This window comes from Scleropages formosus, chromosome 21 (genome assembly GCF_900964775.1).
Source record: "Scleropages formosus chromosome 21, fSclFor1.1, whole genome shotgun sequence".
Lineage (NCBI taxonomy): Eukaryota > Metazoa > Chordata > Actinopteri > Osteoglossiformes > Osteoglossidae > Scleropages > Scleropages formosus.
This window is the reverse complement of record NC_041826.1, coordinates 16140668-16158586: the sequence shown is the minus strand read 5'-3', so window position 1 is coordinate 16158586 and position 17919 is coordinate 16140668. Positions and strand designations below refer to the sequence as shown.

Below are 17919 nucleotides of genomic sequence, written 5' to 3'. Positions count from 1 at the left end.
TTCTTTTTAGTTTAACCTTTGTTGTAGGTTTAAGAAGAAGCTAAATACTGCTGTTTCTTCAGAACCCTCTTGGCGTTTCTCACTAATCAGCATGCTCACCCTCTGTGGCTTCACCTCTTACCAGTTTACCACTTTTTTTTTTTCTTTTTTTTCTCTTTTCAAATCAAACGGTAAAGGTGCATCCCTTCCCTAGCCTGGCTCCCTGTATGAGCGCCTCTGCAGATGTTTAACCAAGGCAGCAGATTGAACTGAAATTGCTCTGTGCAGCTGAATATGTGGGAGCCAGCAGAGCACAGTGGGAACCCCGCCTCCCATCCTGCCGATTTATTCTGTTTACAGTAGCCGCGATCCACTGTTACACTTTGCGCCACGGTGAGGCTGCCATGGCCTTGAGTCTAACGCCAGTCATATTTACTTCAATTTACTGGTTGATCTATTGGTTGTTTTGCTGATTCCCCTCTACCTTTGGCAGTACTCTATTGCATACATTTTTTTATAATCATGTTTAGCTGATTTTCCACCTAAGCCAGAATCTCCCCCAAAAAGTAGACTGCAAGGCAGTCGACAATTTTGAATGAAATTTTGAAGCACTGTGCAATGGTCAAATCAAAGTACATTTTCACTGGTGTATTCTATAGATTCAGTCTATTTTTGAGCTCTCCTCTTGATGGTGTTCATTCTGCCAGAGGCTAGTTTTTTTTTTTTTTTTTATCCATTTCGTTTTCATTGATCATTTTGCAGCAGCATAGGTAGAACAGAGTCATGATTAAGAAATGGTAGCAGGAACTGTTTTTCAAGTAGTCCAAAGGTGTTGATTGGTTTCTGTCTTATTTCCTCTGGCCCTTATCAGCATGTGAAAGAGCGCTTATGTTAATGCTGCAGTCATTTGGCAGTGCGGGGTCGCAACCAACTGAGAGTGCTTGAGAAGTGGGTTCTCCGACCTACGACCCTCTAGAGGAGTTTGGAAAAATTGGGAGCACCGCAGCTGTCCCCAGTGCCCACCTCACACCACACAGGTCCAGCATCACTCAAATGAAACCGCTGTGTTTCAGTAACAGGGCAGAACCCAGCAGAGGCATCAGTGAATTTCCTGGTGTCGCTGTGACCTGGGATCATTATGCTCACACAGATGGTGGGACAGGAGAGCTTCGGAAATGACTTCAGTCCTTTGTGGCTGGTGGTTGGCAGTTGTTTTGCCCAGTCAGGCAGCAGACAATGCCTCACCCCAGGACTCCTGGAGCTAGCTGTGACACTGGTTTTAAAGAAGAAGAACAGCCTCCAGCACTCTTCATTGCCCCCGATTTGTGTGGTTTGTTTCAAACCTCAGCCTCAGTACTGTTTTGATCTCTCATAGTATCCAGAAGCCGTTCTGCTCTGGCCTTTGCATTTATCTGCTGACTGCTGCCTAAAACTGAGCTTATTCACTGACTTGTTGTGTCCAATGGTGGGCTTCCATCCCTGTCACCTGGGGCTGGTAATGCACCCTGCAAAGTTATTTAAACAGCAAATCCTACAAGCCATGTTTACTCAGCGGAGATTTTACTGGGGAAGCTTGCGAGTCTGTATTAGTGTTTGCTAAACATGCTGATTTGGATGGCTGATGGGAGTGTGGCCCCCTGGGAGGCTTGTTGGCTTTGTTCAGAAAGCTGGCCATGGGGCGGAGACTGCTGCCTCATCTCACATGTTCCCCACAAGGCTTGCCCTGCCGTGACCCTTGTGTGCCGACTCCCGGGAGCCCAAATGTCACTCCCCACCCCATATGAGCTCTCATTAGCTGTTTGTTTCTCTAATTACAGCGAGTCTTGCGCTGCAATAATGGAAACGGTTAGCCTCCGGGAAATGGCACTCTTCGTACCTCTAATTTCCATTCCCTCCATGGTCCCTGTGGTGCAATAGAAACTGCTGGCATGTGGGACTGTTCAGTTCACAGTTCGACCTGCAGAGAAATGACATCCTCGCTGTCACTAGTGAGTGCGCAGCGCTGAGCAATTTTAAATATCAAGAGCTTCCTGGATAGGCTGTCATACAGCAAAACGTTACTAAAAACAATGTATTTTTCCATTTACTTCCCTTTCACTTCAGCTGATTTTTATTTATTTTTATTCTCGGTGCGCTAAGGAGACTCGGGAATGTTCTGTGGCTATGGAGGAGTTACAGCAGTCTAACATCCATGTTTTTCTGACTTTCTGTCCCTCGCGCCTTTGAGCATGAAGCATATGTGTATAATACAACCCCACCCCCATACCTTTTAGGAGCTGCTGCACAGTGTGTGGAGAAAAATAGTGTGATTTAGCTAGGAGCTCATCTGTCGAGTGGAATTTTTGCTATCGAGACTTGCGTAATGGACACTGCTGACCCCTGCAGTGGTCTCTCATCGGGAATTGAACCTGCAGCCCTCTGGTGAGGAGCCTCCTGTCTGTACACATTGCTTCAGTCTGCTGTGTTGGCTGGGGGGGTTGGTAGGGATGTCACTGGTACAAGATGCGCCAGCTGTGATGTGTCCCCTTGCCTGTCACCTCCACCTACCACCCTGCCCCCCTGGCCCCCAGGGTAGAACACCTGACTCGCCACATGTTTCCTGCCAGCAGGCCCATGATGAAGTCAGTCAGCACCGGCGCTTCCCTGTCAGCTTAACAGCGAGCTTCAGGCAGAGGGCAGACATAGGCAAGGACGGGGGCCGCACAGGACCTCGTTCTGTCTTAGCACCCAGCCCTCAGTTAGACGCAATGTAGGCCGACGGGTTCGAGAGGCGGAACAGAACTTCCTGGATCTGTTGTGTTTTGCTATAGCCACCCTGGCCTTTGACCCTCCCCCTCTGTCTCTACAGTATGTTCATTGTAAACTGTGATTCTGATGGGCTATGGGTTATGAGAGGAAGGAAAAAGTTTGAGGTCTTTGAACTTTGAATTGAAACCATGGAATGTGGTGGTGTGTCCTCCAGGCCTGTGCCCGTTGTGTAGTTACTAGCTATCGCTTGATGTCATCACCAGTTAAACAATTGGGAGTGAAGAATGTGGAGTGACACAGTCATTATCAGCGCCACTGTCTGGGCCTTAATTGGAAATTCATGAATATGCATTGGACATGTTCCCCTGCATTGCTTATAACACAAATAAATCAACTCTGCCTCCTGGATAACATGTCTTTCTTTTTAAACAACGGAGCACATACCAAACTTTTTAGCCTTCAGATGCTTTGCGTCCGATCAGTTCTCCTAGTTCATGACTGACCTCAGCAATGTGAAATGAGTACTTCTTGTTGTGTTGTCAAAATAATTTGAAGGCTAAGACACCGCCAGTGAGTGTGATTGAGCAGTGGCACCAAACGTGTATTAAAGATTGTTGTATAAGAATATGTGAAAGTAAAGAAAATGGTATTGAAAATGTTTGATGCTCTTATTTTTCCACAGTCTGAATAAATGTACAGTATGTAATTTTGTAACTATGAAAAAGGCTAGAAATGGGTTTTTACATTGAAAAACAAGCAGATTTTATTTTGTGTGAAATGGATCATGTGGCCAAGAGGGAGTTATGAGAATAGGAGCTTGTTCTGTTTGTGTGTGTGTGTGTGTGTATGTATGTATGTACTGTATGTATTTTAAATGCTATTGGACAGAGACTATTTGGAAACACATGGTAGAAGTGGATGCATTTATTAATTTTACATTTATTCACTGCATGAATAATGTAGTGTTTTACTGGATGCATTACTTATGTTATCTGAACTAAGCTGCAGATGTTTAAAATACAGTTAGCAAAATGTCATTGGATTATTTTGTAGTTCCTTAAATGTAAAATACATGTTTTAACGTTAACTATTCGGAGGAGGCGAAGAAGGATGCATTGGCAGCATTCATGATGAACGTTTATTAGAACACCAGCACACAGAGAAATAATGCTCTCAGTCCGAGGACCCCTTTTCCGCAAGGATCTGCACCTCAAGCCAGCCTTCCCAGTCTGCTTAGCGCCCCTCAGAGGCTTTCTCTCCCTTACTGGAAAACGCTGTCACCCCCTTATTTTCCCCATAAGTCACCCCAACGGTTGCGCACTTACATTTTTCCCCATAATCCAACTGTTTACAATAAATAGATTTCCTGCTGAAACTTGTGGTAACGTGGGTTGTTACAATATAGTTGCTTCAGTTTGGAGGCAGGAAAACAAAGAACAAAGGTGCATTGCTGTTAAAACTTATTTATTTACTATTTACTTAGTCTTAAGTTTATACATAGCCATTTTTTGGTGAGTTGCACCTGTAAATGGAGCGCTGGGACAGTTACTGAAGGAAATGAACCTTTTCGGGATAAACCTCAACCTCCCTTTCTCCTCATTGTTTGGCCGACCTGGTCACAACAAGCAATACTTGGATTTTGTGATCTAAAATTCCACTTGCTTGTTTTGCTTGTGCAGGCAGTTACCAGGAGACTGACAAATTCCCTTTGTTTTTATTTTATTCAAGCAGAAGTGAATGTTACAGAGGGTCAGGTTTTATTCATTGCAGGTTGTGTGTATCTTTTGTTACACCGATAGCCTGCTGAGAGTATGTATGTCTGAAAGATGTGGTTTCAAACAGCTGAAGTGTGAAATGTTGACCGTCCGTCAGGGGAACTGACACAACATCCCATCTACATCGTGATAAACTGTCTGTTACAGCTTATTTGTTCTTGACTTGGTGAGGAAAGGGGGGAATTAGTGTTGATTCTCACAAAGTTGTCTTTAAAGGGTGGTTGTCCTTCCAAGTGTATTGCAATGATAGGAAAACATGCAGATGATGATTTTTTTTTATTATTATGCAAAAAGCATTTCAGAACTTATCTGTAGGCAAGAATGTCTTCAGTCTCCACATATTTCAAGCCTCTGCTGATCCAAGTAAAAGAGTGATTTTCGTTTAACCTTTCATTGTTGCTTGCTGTAGGCTGCATGATCACAGATTTTTGGTCGAGTTAACCCTTCACTTGCCTAGATTGTCACACAGCAATAACAATATTTTGAGCTGTAATTTGGCAACCAGAAAGACCCAGATGGGAGGTGGACCTGTGTGTCCTGTTTAATAGTGTGGAAGTCTGTTGCTAAAGTACATGGAAATCACTTAAGACTTTCTAAACAGTGCTATCTGTTCAAACATTTAGTACAACACAGTATGTAAAGGAAGAAGTTATGTTTGTTAATGATGTTCTAGGTGTTAAATTAGGAATCTGCCATGTCAGTAGCATGGAACATGATTCTGCGTTTAGTACAGCTGAAATAAAATATATTTACTTTCATCCCTGAATAACAGGATACTGTACCAGCATTTCCCTTATTGTCCATACTCGTAGAAGGTGCTGAGAAATCTGGGCTGTATTTCCTCTTGTTTTTATTCAGTTGCATGAGGAAGACATTTGACTGCAGTCACACTGTCTAGTACATGAATGAAGCACTGGGAGTAAAGTGTCCGTGAAGCCCTGAGAGGAACACTGTGTCATACATATAACAAGGCTGTACTTGTACTATGGTGCCCCCTCCTATAACATGCTGTACACACAGCAGTTAAATTACATTACTGCTATATTACTGCTTTCAGTGTTTCTGTGGCTTCAATTACCTAAAAAAAAAAAAAAAAAAACATGCTGTGTGTAGAGACCCTTGTTTCTGATGCTCGGCCAGTGTCGCTGCGTGTTAATGCATAATTACTCAGCTGTATAAATGGGTCAAGTACTGTAAGTCGCACTGGATAAAAATAAAAAAGAAAAAATGGGGCAGCATGGAGTGTAGGAGCTAAGGACATGGAATTGTAGACTTTACATGACTGATTCAAGCCCCACTGCTTGGTATTGCTGTAATACCCCTGAGTAAGGTTTTACACTGAATTTCTGCAGGGTAAATACCTGGCTGTATAAATGGGTCAAATATTCTAAGTCACTTTGGATAAGAAAAAATCTAATATTTTATTTATTTATTTATTTATTTGCAATCAGTACTGCATTAATGGTGGGAACGCTTACCCAGCTGCACTACTCATGAGGCTAGGATTGACTGTGGTCCCATTGCTTGTTACTTATGTGGTCTGTATTATGTTCTGGATCAGTCATAATCATCATGAAAATAGGGATTTAGAAATGCCAGAATTTGACCCATCCCAGTTCTGGCAAAGTGCACGGCTGAGTGCTCAGACCGATTAGCATAACTCTGAGATCATTAAACATGTCAGGTTGCATTTGTCCAGCAGGCGTGCTGACACAACTCGAGTGTGGGCTCGCAGGGCTGTATCTTCACCTGCTGCCTCTATTAATGCACATTGAGTTTTTTTTAACACTAAAAATATATGCATGTAACATTACATATCTATACCTGACAGTCACTGATATGGCAGTGTGTGTGTACTTAGTTTGCCATTGTTTTCAGTAACCAGTAGAAATTTGGCAGCAGTGTTGAGCGCCAGGCCTCTTCTGCGGACACAGACTCCTGGGAATGCAGATTGAAAGATGGTTGTCGTGGCTTCAACCATTTATCCCAGACTTGTTCCTAATGAACAAAACACAAGTATTGAACAAATGCTCCAAAACTAATTTGGAAGTTAATTTCGGTTCCAATTTAGCAGCTGACACAAAGCTATTAGTTTCCTGTAAAAGGAGTATCAAACATTCCGTGTGGTTTCTCTAAGGAAAGGAGGAAGGAGGAACAAAGTCACGGCTACCCTGGCGTGCTCACTGACTGGCATGGCACTCCGCCTCGGGTTCTTCACAGGCTCTGCAGAGTGCTGTAGATGCCTTCTACGTGTGACCCTATTTCTTTTACGAGAATTTACTGAAAGATCTGGATGAAAGATCTACGTGACTTTCTTAATATTCTCCAAACACTGGAATTTTAAGGGTTTCTGTTTTGTTGCTACCATTTTTAATTCAGTTAGCTGGTACTTTTCTCCAAAGTAACTTTTTTTTAATACAGTTGGGTAATTTTTACTGCAGAAATTCAAGGCAAGTACCTGGGTCCTTCAAATACAAGGCTCTAAACACTGCGCTACGTGCTTAATTGCAGTTGGGATCAATTTTTTGAACAACAGTTCCACTGGGGGGGTTTTGTGTGTGTGTGTGTGTGTGTGTGTGTGTGTGTGTGTGTGTGCGTGTGCGTGTGCGTGCGCGCGCACCTGCCTACTGTGATGGGAAGCGTACGCATGAACACGTACTCCAGGACTATTAAACTCAAGGTCCCGGTGGGCCGAATCCAGCAGGTTTTCCACTTCTCTAAGAGTGTATAAAGAATGAAATGGGTTCCATCACGATCGTAAGTTGAAGGAAGTGGTTCGCTGCCCGGCTGAAGCAAAAGCCTCCTGGTGTCGGCCCTCTAGGACTGTGAGTTGAATAACCCTGACAAGCGCCATAATCATTATTACAGTAACTCTGTCGTTGTGTAATGCTCTTTGCCCTGTTATGAGTCTCCTTGGCTGTAAAATGAAAACCAATCCCCTGGTAAATGTGCTCTGATGTAGTGTGTTGATAAACGCTCTAAATGTGCCCTCCTCGCAGAGAGTCTTTCGCTAAAGACTTGGAGTTAATATCCCGGAAGTAATTGCATTTCCCAAAGCTCATATTCAGCCGGCACCTCCTTCTCATATCAAACTCTTGGGTAGTTCTGCCCGATCAGTAGCCCGTCCACGCTCATTTGTCACGGCCCTGCTCGCAGCACAGCACTGAAATGTTAACAATCGAGGAGCTACAAATTTGTCACTTGATTGAGTGTGTTTGTTACTTTCAGGTCACAGGCACTTATCACTGTGATTGATCCATTCCCAGGAATATGAGCGGCAATCTCCCCCTTCCCTCCCACACCTGTTTTCTGCACAAAAAAAAAAAAAAAAAGCAAAACCCAGTATTTGGCCAGCCAAAACAATTGGCCAGTTATCCGCTGCCAGATGTCATTATTGGGTTGTCATCATACCTGGAGCTTATCTGTGGGGCAGCGTCTCTTTCCACAGGTCCGGCTGTGGTTCTTATCAACAGGAATGCGCCGGCTGTAGGAGAGCGGGTGGGGTTTCCACGTCCTCACTTCGCTTTCGAAAAAAATTCAATCACTGCAGCAGATAAGAGAACAAATTGAAAGGGAAAGGGAGGAAAAAAACGCATTTCACAGAACAAGCTAAGAAGGTAATTTAGGAGAACTTGATGTAAGGAAAGGTGATTAAAACCTGCTTTTCTTCACGGCCGTGCATCGAATAGTTCAGCAAACCGCTGCGTGAGCCTGCTGACGACCTCTTTATAACCAGAATAATTCTGAGATTTTCCAAAATTGACATGGTATAAATCACATTTGGAGTAAAGGAATATGCACGGAAGATAATCTGGGAACTTGGCAAGTTAATTTTTTTTTACAGCGACTTTATTTTCTACAGTTACAGCCACAGAGTTGTAGCTTTTTGGTTTAACATGTCGGATTAATGAAGTTTCTCCCGGTGACACATTTAAGTACAGTTCCATTAATGCACCCGCTGGGGACAAGAGGAGAATACTTGTGGCGGAACATCTTCCACTGTGTCTTAATTCGATGAAGCCGCAGTTAAATCTTCATGATGGTCCTTTTAAAGGGTGCAGCGGGGAGTTTCTCAACAAAGCTGTGAAATCTCGTCTTCGACAGCCTCCGCTAGTGGAGTGGGATCGACCGGTCAGTTTACCCTGTGTGTTCCCAGCGCTGGTGCCAAATTCCCTCATGGGCACACTCTGAAGTCTCTTCTCCCTGGTAATGAAATCTCTCCTCGTGTTAATGTTAATGTGAGACATTTAAAGTGATTTTAATGCTCCCTGCAAAACTCTTTGGAGAAATATTAACGATTATGTAAGGCATCTGCAATCATTTTCTCATCGGCGGTGTTTCACGTGTGCCACTAATCTAATTTTCCAAGGAAATGTATTGTCAGGCTTTTAGGCAGGAGGACTTGAAATGGAAGGAAATTATCAGTGTTCCATTACCTGAACATGGCAAGAGTGGAACACTGAAGTCTTTTTTAAAGACAATCGCAAAATGTATATGACAGTAAAAGTGGTCCTTAGTGTGTGTTCACGTCATTGACCTGGGTATGGCTGCTTGGAGCCACTGTACTTAATTGTTCCCTCTCAGTAGCTCTGTGTTGCGAGGGTTTCGAAACCATAACCGATGTTAGTCGACTGTAAGTGGGTATTCCATTTTCACTTATCAAACATATGCTCAGTTGCGTCTTGGCCATAAATGTTTGATATGTGAGGGTTGATAGTTAAGCACCGTGTCAATGGAAGGGTTTCAATCACATGACCCGATATCATCGACTCGGTGAACCTCCACCCTTTGAAAGCCCCGCTCATCCATGTGCGCTCAAATGCATAACTGCTCGTTATGTTGGCAGTTTCCAGTGCAAAAACGAAATCAGTTTTCCATGCATCTCCCTTCCTTTTTGACTGTTAGAGATTTTATTTGGGGGCTGTCATTATGTTTGCACAGCCTCACCGTCCTGCCTCGCTGTGCTGGACAGATGGTAAGAGAAGAAACAGGAACCTCTAGGCAGTTGACTTGGTGGGTTTGATCTAAAGGCCCAAGGCTGACTAGTCCTCGTGGGGAAACGCTAAATCAAAGTGACAAGTTCTCAGCTCATCTTCAGCCTCCTTGAGGCCCACCTGGATCATGCAAAAAGTTCTCTCCCCTACCCATTATAGGAGAGCATTCACAAGTGGTGTAAAAACAACTAGCCATCTGTTGCCTTGTATGTCTGGTTTAATTGTTCAGTGATACTGCCACAAGTGTCACTACACAGCATGCTTTGTTTGAGCATATTCAATTACCATGCTTTAGGAATTTGACATTAAAGACTGTGAAAAACAGTCTGTATAAGTGCTGCAGCGACTTGAATAGGGCCACTGGCGTTTGTGTCATCTATTATGTGAAATGTGTTCTTCTTTAATTTGGCTTTAATGCATTCCTCTGTTGGAGGTGTTTGGCTTATGTTTTTTTCCTTTGTTTTTTACGTTTTTAGTATTTGACATTCAACCACAGGGCAGAATAGGCCTGTAAATAAAAAGATTCAATTATACGGGATAAATCTTCAGCATTTATCATTTTCCACACTTATCTGGTTTTTAATGATCTCTCATTAGAGCCCTAGTTTCAGCAGGTTACTGCTTTAATACCCTCTCAGAATGGGTTTGACTCAACTGCTGCCATCAGTGTGTCTGCTTGCAGTATTCAATGCTTGGCACGCCTCCAAGCTTTGATGGACATATTAATAACTGGCCTTATCAGAGTGAAGACTTTGAAAGTCCCACCCCCTCTTTCCCAATTCCTCATTCTTCATCCTTAATTTCAGCCATTGTTACTATTCCATATCAAGGATGTCTTCCTTTTGTCCTCTGTCCTCTCACCTTCCAGTTCTCACTTCATCTCGGAAGCTTTGATAGGTGCGCAGTATCTTCTTCTCCTCCCAATGGAGAGCATAATTAATTTCCCCTATTCCACACTTCAACTTCCCTATGTGCTTTTGAATTTTTGTGAGCTTTCCGAGCCTGTGCAATTGGTCATTTGGCCAAATGGGTTTCTGCCAAGGTCAGAACTGTGAACCCATACCTGCCTGGTGTTTCAGGAAGGCAAATAGAGCTGCAGATCTTCACAGGTCTTTAAAGAGTCTCGTAAATACCCTGTGTATAGCTAACTACTGCTAAATTGCCCAGCTTGAACCTGAGATAAGACAGTAAAAAAATACCAGAAAAATTGTTTATTCAATCCTATTAGTGAAAAGTATGTTTTGAGATTTGTACGTGTGAAGGTCAGCTGCCTATTGTTCCCCCCTCCCAGTAATTGCTGTTTTTATTTGGGCAAATTGATGATAATACCTCTCAATGTGACCCAGTGATGTTAGTGAAATCATGTATTATGATGGCGATGATTATAACAAATTAACAAATGAGCAAACAGTCATTAGCACGTCTATTAGCCAGAGTTTAGTCACTCTTGGTTTCTGGGCATCCTTAATTAACAACTATGCCTTTGTCTCATCTCTCACTATAATGTGGGCTTCAGACCCATTCTGCCTGTGTAATGAGGTGTGTGTTTATGCTGGCAATGTGGATTTTGTGGAAATTTTGGCAGAGGTGCGGAAGCTGCGAGCTGATCTATAAAGCTCTAAGTCTGCATGCTTCATGGGAGACGTACGTAATTAAGCTGGTGTGATTTTTCTAGTAAATAATGCATGTGTGGTGGTCTGCAGTCCTCCCCCTGTCACTGGCTTTAATCTCTTCACTTGCATGGGGCTCAGTCCCGCTGATGACAGCGATTAAAGTATGTGGCCTCGTCCTGCACAGTTGTCCCTTACGGTCTGTAGCAGCACCGAGTAGCCACCTAGTTTACTCCAGTGCAGTGTAGTGCTTTGTATCCCATTCCAGTGTGGTGTGGTCCTCTGTAGTCCACTCCTACAAACAACCGTTTTTCATTAGAGGTTCAGTGCAGAACTGCCCTTCCTCCATACCTGTGCACCCCAGGGAGCACCACTGATTGCACATCCTTTCGCGTTCCTCAGACTTGTGGAGTAGGCGGGCTTGCAGTCCTGGGGAAGTCCTCGATGACAGTGAAGACTAGTGACATGTTACTTAAATGTGCCTTTGCTAAGATCAGAGTGCTCATAAGCGATCCATAATGTCAGATTGGCTCGCAGAAAAGCAGCTGTGTGGGGAGTTTTTGTTTTTGTTTTTCCTTTCATTTTGACAACCAGATGCATAAACCATGAGGACCATCACCTCACACTTGACATCTGGCTCTCGTTCTAACCACAGCATAATGGGATTTTGGGTTTTGCCTTTTTTAAGGGAAACATGTGGCTTCAAATCCGTTTAAAATTGAAAAGGGTAATAATTTAACCCTGTTCTTACTCATTTAAATTTCCTGTATACTTATCAATGCGCAGTGTGTCTGTGTGTATGTTTTCATAAGTGGTTTTGTTTATTAGCATAGATTAAAAACTCCCCAACTGTCTACGCTGAATACACACGAGGCCTGCTCAAATTGTTCGTAAAAGCATGGTAAGATCTCTCGGAAGATCCAAGAGATAGCATGCATGAAGGATTGCTGTCTTTGTCTGAAGCCCTCAAAAAAAGATCTGCAGATTTTTTTTTTTTTTTTTTTTTTTTTTTTTTTAACAGTTTTGTTCAACTGATTTCTGTCCGAGTTTCATGCTGATGTAGGTTTACATCTGGCTTGAACTGTAACATTGCTAATTGGAGGCTTGCTGATGACATTGTGGTGGATCACTATAGAATAAACAGTGTAGTGCAATTAAGTCCAAATTACATTTATTTAGTGTGGAATGCCCAATATGAAATGTTAGTTGTGTGTTAGGGGCTGTTTATGGCGAGACCAGTGTCTTGGCTGTGACTGGGTGTGAATGTTATCTGTAAATCCCCGAGTGTTGTCCATTGATTGCCCAGTGTCTGGGTACTAACCAGGCTTACTTGTGGTGGAGGAATGCGTTATGATGCGAGTCCAAGGCACCACCCTTTTTTTTTACCACATTGATATCAAGACTGCCTTCAGTCAACGAAAGCAAGCTCACTGCCACGATAGGAAAGGACTCTTCAATGCTAGTGTCCAGACATTCGAACCAGACATCACTAGGGCCTTGTTTAGAGCTTGACAGGCACACTCGCTTCAGGGAGAGAAGGTGCGAAACAAAACAAAAACACAAGTCGATTTATCCTTCCCAGGCCTGTGCCACGGTGGCTCAGTATCTCCCTTTTCTGCGACTGTTTTGTGCATTGTTGTGTGCGACTCCTGTGTTTATGATTGCTCCCTGTGGGAGGAAAAAATGGAGCTTGAATTTGTTGCTTTGGTGGAATAGCAGCAAGTTTTGACCCTCCTGATTTCTAATCTCCTTATTTCACAAATGTAGAGAACATAGTTTGCTGTGGAAATTGATTTCATTCACAGTCTCTGGAAGAGCTCTCTGATCATTGAGGTCTATCATTCAGTGCCACTTTTGCTTTTCAAAGGCTGCACTTTGCCCTGCCTTGTGTTGAATGTTTGAAGTACGATTTAATTGTTACTTGGGTTCTCTGGTTATACCACTGTCCGTTTCTTGATTTTTACTGTACAGCTACTGGAAAAATTCCATCTAAGATGTTTGCCCCTGGGATGAGAGGCATAGGTTGTGATTATGGGTGCTCAATGTGGCATGGGGCAAGGGTGGTACTCTTAGGGCTGGTCTTGTCTTTGTTTTCAGGGCCGCACACTGTACTTATTAGCTGATGAGCCTCGGGCCTCTGGAATGAGAGCCTTTGGGCGGGTTGAAGATCTTCTTGTATGTGCCCTGGTTTTCAATACTTTCTCTGCAGCATGTGTGTCAGTAGCCGTTGTGTTCCACCGCGTCGTTCTGTGTTTTCCCTCCAGGCAGCTGCGAACCCTTTGTTCTTACTCTTTAATTAATTTGATTGTTGTTCTTTTGCCTCCAAGAAGGTCAGGCCCAGTTGTTTTTCTGTTCATGTGGCCTGCTCTATTTCTGTCATTTGTAACAGATTTAGGCAGTGGGCAAAGGGGAATAAAGCCAGTTTGATGTGCTAGCCTGCAGGCTATCAGTTAAGCTGTTTCAAGGCATTGCTTCCATAAAATTAAAATGCTTCATCAGACAGATTTTTATCATGATCTGCACTAGGAGACTTGTGCTAGAATACTCTGAGAGCACTGTAAGTGACATAATGACTCACTTTGAATTGGCAGTATCTGAACTAGCTTAAAAACTCTATTTCTGGTCCATGCAGCAAATTAGATGAGAGAAAACTGCCCTTGTTCCTTAGTTCCATCCTGGCCACTAATCAGATCTATTTTGTGTCCCCCCCCGTTTATCTCACAGGGACTCATGATCCTGCTGCAGAATTTACCCACAATGCATTGGGGCAACGAGGAGATCAGCGTTCTCCTGGCAGAGGCGTACAGACTGAAGTTTGCCTTCGCTGATGCACCTAACCACTACAAGAGATGAGGTTTGCTCATGGCCTGCTGTAGTAGCACATTCAAGGTCCTTTTCTTCTGGCCTCTTCCTGATGCCCAGCTACAATGAGATTAAAAAGTGTGCTTTTTCGGGTTCTGAGTTGCAGCTCTTACTGGTAGCTGCATTGGTGCCCTTTTTTTTATTACCAACAACTTGTGCACTGTGTTGTCACCTGACACCTCTCTATCACAGTTAATCCAGACTCAGATAACCAAAAACCGTACTAGTAAAACTGCAGGTGACACTTCGGTGGTTGATACTGTGACTGTCAACTTTTGTAAGAAGTCTCTTGGCAGAAGTTTGCAAAGGGTCTGGTGATCTTGGCAGGCTATGACAAGACATGGAACTTGCCAGTTTGCCAACCCACTGCCCAGGAGGTTTTTGTCACCGTTGGATCCTAGAGCAAGACCTCTCCCCTGGTGTGGGACTGGTGGAGCTCCTTCACTGGCTGTTGAACCCACCCCCCAGTGGAGGTGGTGAGGACTCCAGCGAATAGCAACCTCATTCTCATCATTGTTAATCATCCTTCATCTGTTTGGATCTTAAGTCAGCTGTTTTCTTTATGAATTCTCTGAAAGCATTAACTGTCATGTAACTGAAGGTTGGAGTTGACTTCCACCCTCCTCTCCCCTCCTCAAACCCGCCACTCAGCCATATTTGATGTGTCAGGATTCATCCTCTAGCAAAGGACTACCTCAAGTACAAGCCAGGTGTCACTCCCCGATAAACTGAATGAATGTCAGTCCGGTGATCCACGTCAACACGCAACACCGATGGCCACACCAACTCTGCAAATGCTCATGAAATAGTTTGTTGGTTTGCCTTAATCTGGCTGCTTCTTTCTGTTTGTGACAGAAAGAGAGGTGCAATATTCCTTGTTCTTTGTAGCAGTAAGCTTAGATATTTGTACAATAAAAAAAGTAACAGTAATTGGATGATGCTTCAGTTGAAAACACTTGTCTAACCTTCACGAAACACGTTTAGTGCGGGAACAGTATGATCTGTGAAAGGCGAGTACAGTAGGGGAGGGAGGGGGGCAGGTTCTGTATGAGATGCTGATGTTTTCAGTTTTACATTATAGGGAAAACAGCTTTTGTTTAGAGTTGAACAATCTGACAGCTTACTTTGCATATATGTGCCACTTATTATGACTAATTTCCTATTCTTCATGACTAGAAGCTGCACTTGGGGGGAAAAAAGTCGTCTTCTCTATTTTTTAACCTATTCTATCATTTTTAAATGTATCCTATATTGTTTACATTATATGGTGCCTAATGTAGTACTATTGCATCGTAGGTATTTATTCTGTCTTTGAGCATCTGAAGTGGATTAATTAAAGTGGAAGGTGTTCCGCCTGGCAACATTTGCTCGCTGTTTGCTCTGGCGCGGTGAGACCACGCAACAGCGCCAGTTAACCGCCTCTTTGTTCCGCATGGCTGAGGAGGCTGCCTGGTGCACACAGCGAGTGTACTGAAGCAGTCTGGTGACAGGAGCGGTACCAGGGAAGATAGACTACATGTTTCCATAGAAACGAGCAGTAGCTGTTCCCGCTGTGCAGCCTCCCTGTTCTAGGCCCATATAGAGATTTGTCATCTTATAGAGTGATGCACTGGGGTTTGGATGAGCCATTCTGCCTGTCTCCATCTTTACTTTTGAATCTATGTGACTTTTTTCTTTAACAGTATTGAAATGTTTAGGCGTTTATGGGTACCAGTTAATCAGTGAATGACTCCTGGAAGTGTATCTTATGCAGTGAAAATGATGAACAATTTTCTTGAGTGAAAGCGTGTGCAGAACAGTGCATTTTGAAACTGAGATTTGTAAATACATGCAAATGTGTAAATAAATACTATATGGCAACAAAATGCGTGCTTTGACTACTCATATTTGCCACACACCATGCACCTGAGGACCTTTCTTGCATTTTAAAGTGATGCCTAAATAAAAAGTACATTAGCATGTATGGTACCTGGTTCACAAACCCAACTCAGGCACAGACTTCTTAAAAGCTCATGTTAAAAAGCTTGAAAGGACATCGATGTGGGGATGTGCAGCTTTTTCTTTTCAGAATTCCTAGTTTTTCCAAGCTTTTCCCTGCTGTTTAAATCTTCATCAGCTGGGACCCCAGACCCAGAATGCTGCTGGTTCCTGTGGTGGTGTCGCTGAGCTCCCTACATGAAGAACTGTGCTGGAATGGATCTGTCTTAACTTTTCAAAACACTTGTAGTTGTTCTGCACCCTGCAGCTGGCTGCATTCTGCTTCAGTGTGACTGGTAAGCTGTCCACTCTCTACAGTTTGCACCTGTTTCACCCACCCTGACTTGTTCCTAATAGGCAATTATGCACTGGCGTTTTAGTTCACATTTTTTATTTCCTTAATAGTAATTCCCAAAATGTATTTAATGCACTTTTTTTGTATTGTTCTCTGAGATGTGCGTCACGTTGACGAAAAGCATCCGCTAAATGAATAAATGTACATTTAAATATTCAGTGTTGATATTTAAGTGGCAAAACTTTTAACTTTTTGGTAAAATTAGTTTTTTGAGCCATGCAAGGTTGTCAGTGGATTTGGTATTTACTGTTAATTTATCTTCCTTGTAAATGAAGGTGTAAAAAGTATGTGATTGTGGAATGTGAATGGATGTCTGATATTGGAAGACCACACCAATGGGTATGGTATACTCATCTGTATGAAGTATTGCAGAGGGTACACTCAGAAGTACTACAGTCTCTCCGTTTTTTGAAATATTTGTCTGTGTTTTGATTCCCTGTGAAAACTACGGAGTCTCTATATTTCACAAACACAGCCAAGCTGTAAAGAACCAAGTGATGCTGTGAAGCGGCAGGAAGCCCTGCTTTGCGGGTGACGAGATGTGAATTTAGCCAGAGGAGACCGTGTGAAACCTCACATAGCCCTGTAGGCCGTCATGTCCGGGCGAGCCTCAGGATGCTGGGCCTCGATGTCTCCAGGAAGAACAAAAAGACTTATTAGTTCTTAGTGCTTTCATAAACTGAAAATCATTCAGGGTTTGAATAAGCAGGAAAGGAGAATGACTACTGTAAATTTCAAAGACGGGCTCAGCTTTTTTTTTGCACTCCTCCACATGCGCTAAGAAGAATCGACTTACTGTTTGGGAAAAAGCCATGTGATATTTTTAAGTGTACACAGCAATTCAAAGAAAGTCCACACATTTTGAACTTTCTGGAATCCTGCCTTCGGTAATGAGCCCTGTTGTGTGAGCTCCGCTTTTTTAATGATGCTCTGCGGTCGAGGTGCTGCTGTGAGCTTCCCTATCAGGTCGTGCCACGAGGGTTAACCTGTATTTGTGCTCAGACAGACTCTGATGCAGGTGCCCCGATGGCTGGGTCCGAGCCCAAACACGGCGTGATTGGGCAGCGGGGGGAGACGGCCACTGATTCCAATTGTCCTTCTGCAGTCCACGGGATTGAGCCGAGAGCAGAAAAACCAGGTCGTTCAAAGATTGCTGTCAAATCACAGGTATCCCATGATCCTTTCTGTGTCCCGATGTCCCTCCTTCTCTAGCCACATTTTTTTTACTTGTCATCTGACCCCGCCGCGTGTCAAGAGAAATTGCTATGGCTTGTTCTGGTGGCTAGCTCTGTCATCGCTATGCGCTGCCTAAAAACAATAGCTGCAAGCGTTCTTTTAGTCCGGCAAATGGATTCTTCTGAGGCGCTGGAAGAAAAATGTGCACAGTCCAGCAGGAGCTCGAATCAGAGTAATTTTTTTCCCCTCCCCCCTGCTCAACTTTGGGTCTGTCAAGCCGTGCCTGGATTCTGGTGAAATGGTATTGTTTTGTTCAGACCTGTGCTGTGTGTTTAACTTTGATCAAACAGAGGCCCTCCTTGACACACACAAAGTTGCACGTTTAAAGGATGTAAAGCGCTCTGCAGCATACACCTGATATCCATGCAAAGCGCTCTGTTGAA

The 17919-nt window shown here is 43.4% G+C and overlaps 1 protein-coding gene across 3 annotated transcripts in view; it reads left to right on the top strand.

Annotated features, from left to right (window-relative positions):
* tbc1d22a (TBC1 domain family, member 22a) overlaps positions 1-15824 on the top strand; it is a 90883-nt gene extending 75059 nt beyond the window's left edge. For 2 of the 3 annotated variants that reach the window (XM_018730123.1, XM_018730124.1), the window contains exon 13: positions 13831-15824. In XM_018730123.1, coding sequence (XP_018585639.1) covers positions 13831-13959 — 129 coding nt within the window. In that variant the 3' untranslated portion in view covers positions 13960-15824. The remainder of the gene's footprint in view (positions 1-13830) is intronic. The other variant, XM_018730121.1, reaches the window with a different exon arrangement.
* The last annotated feature ends 2095 nt before the right edge of the window (positions 15825-17919 follow it).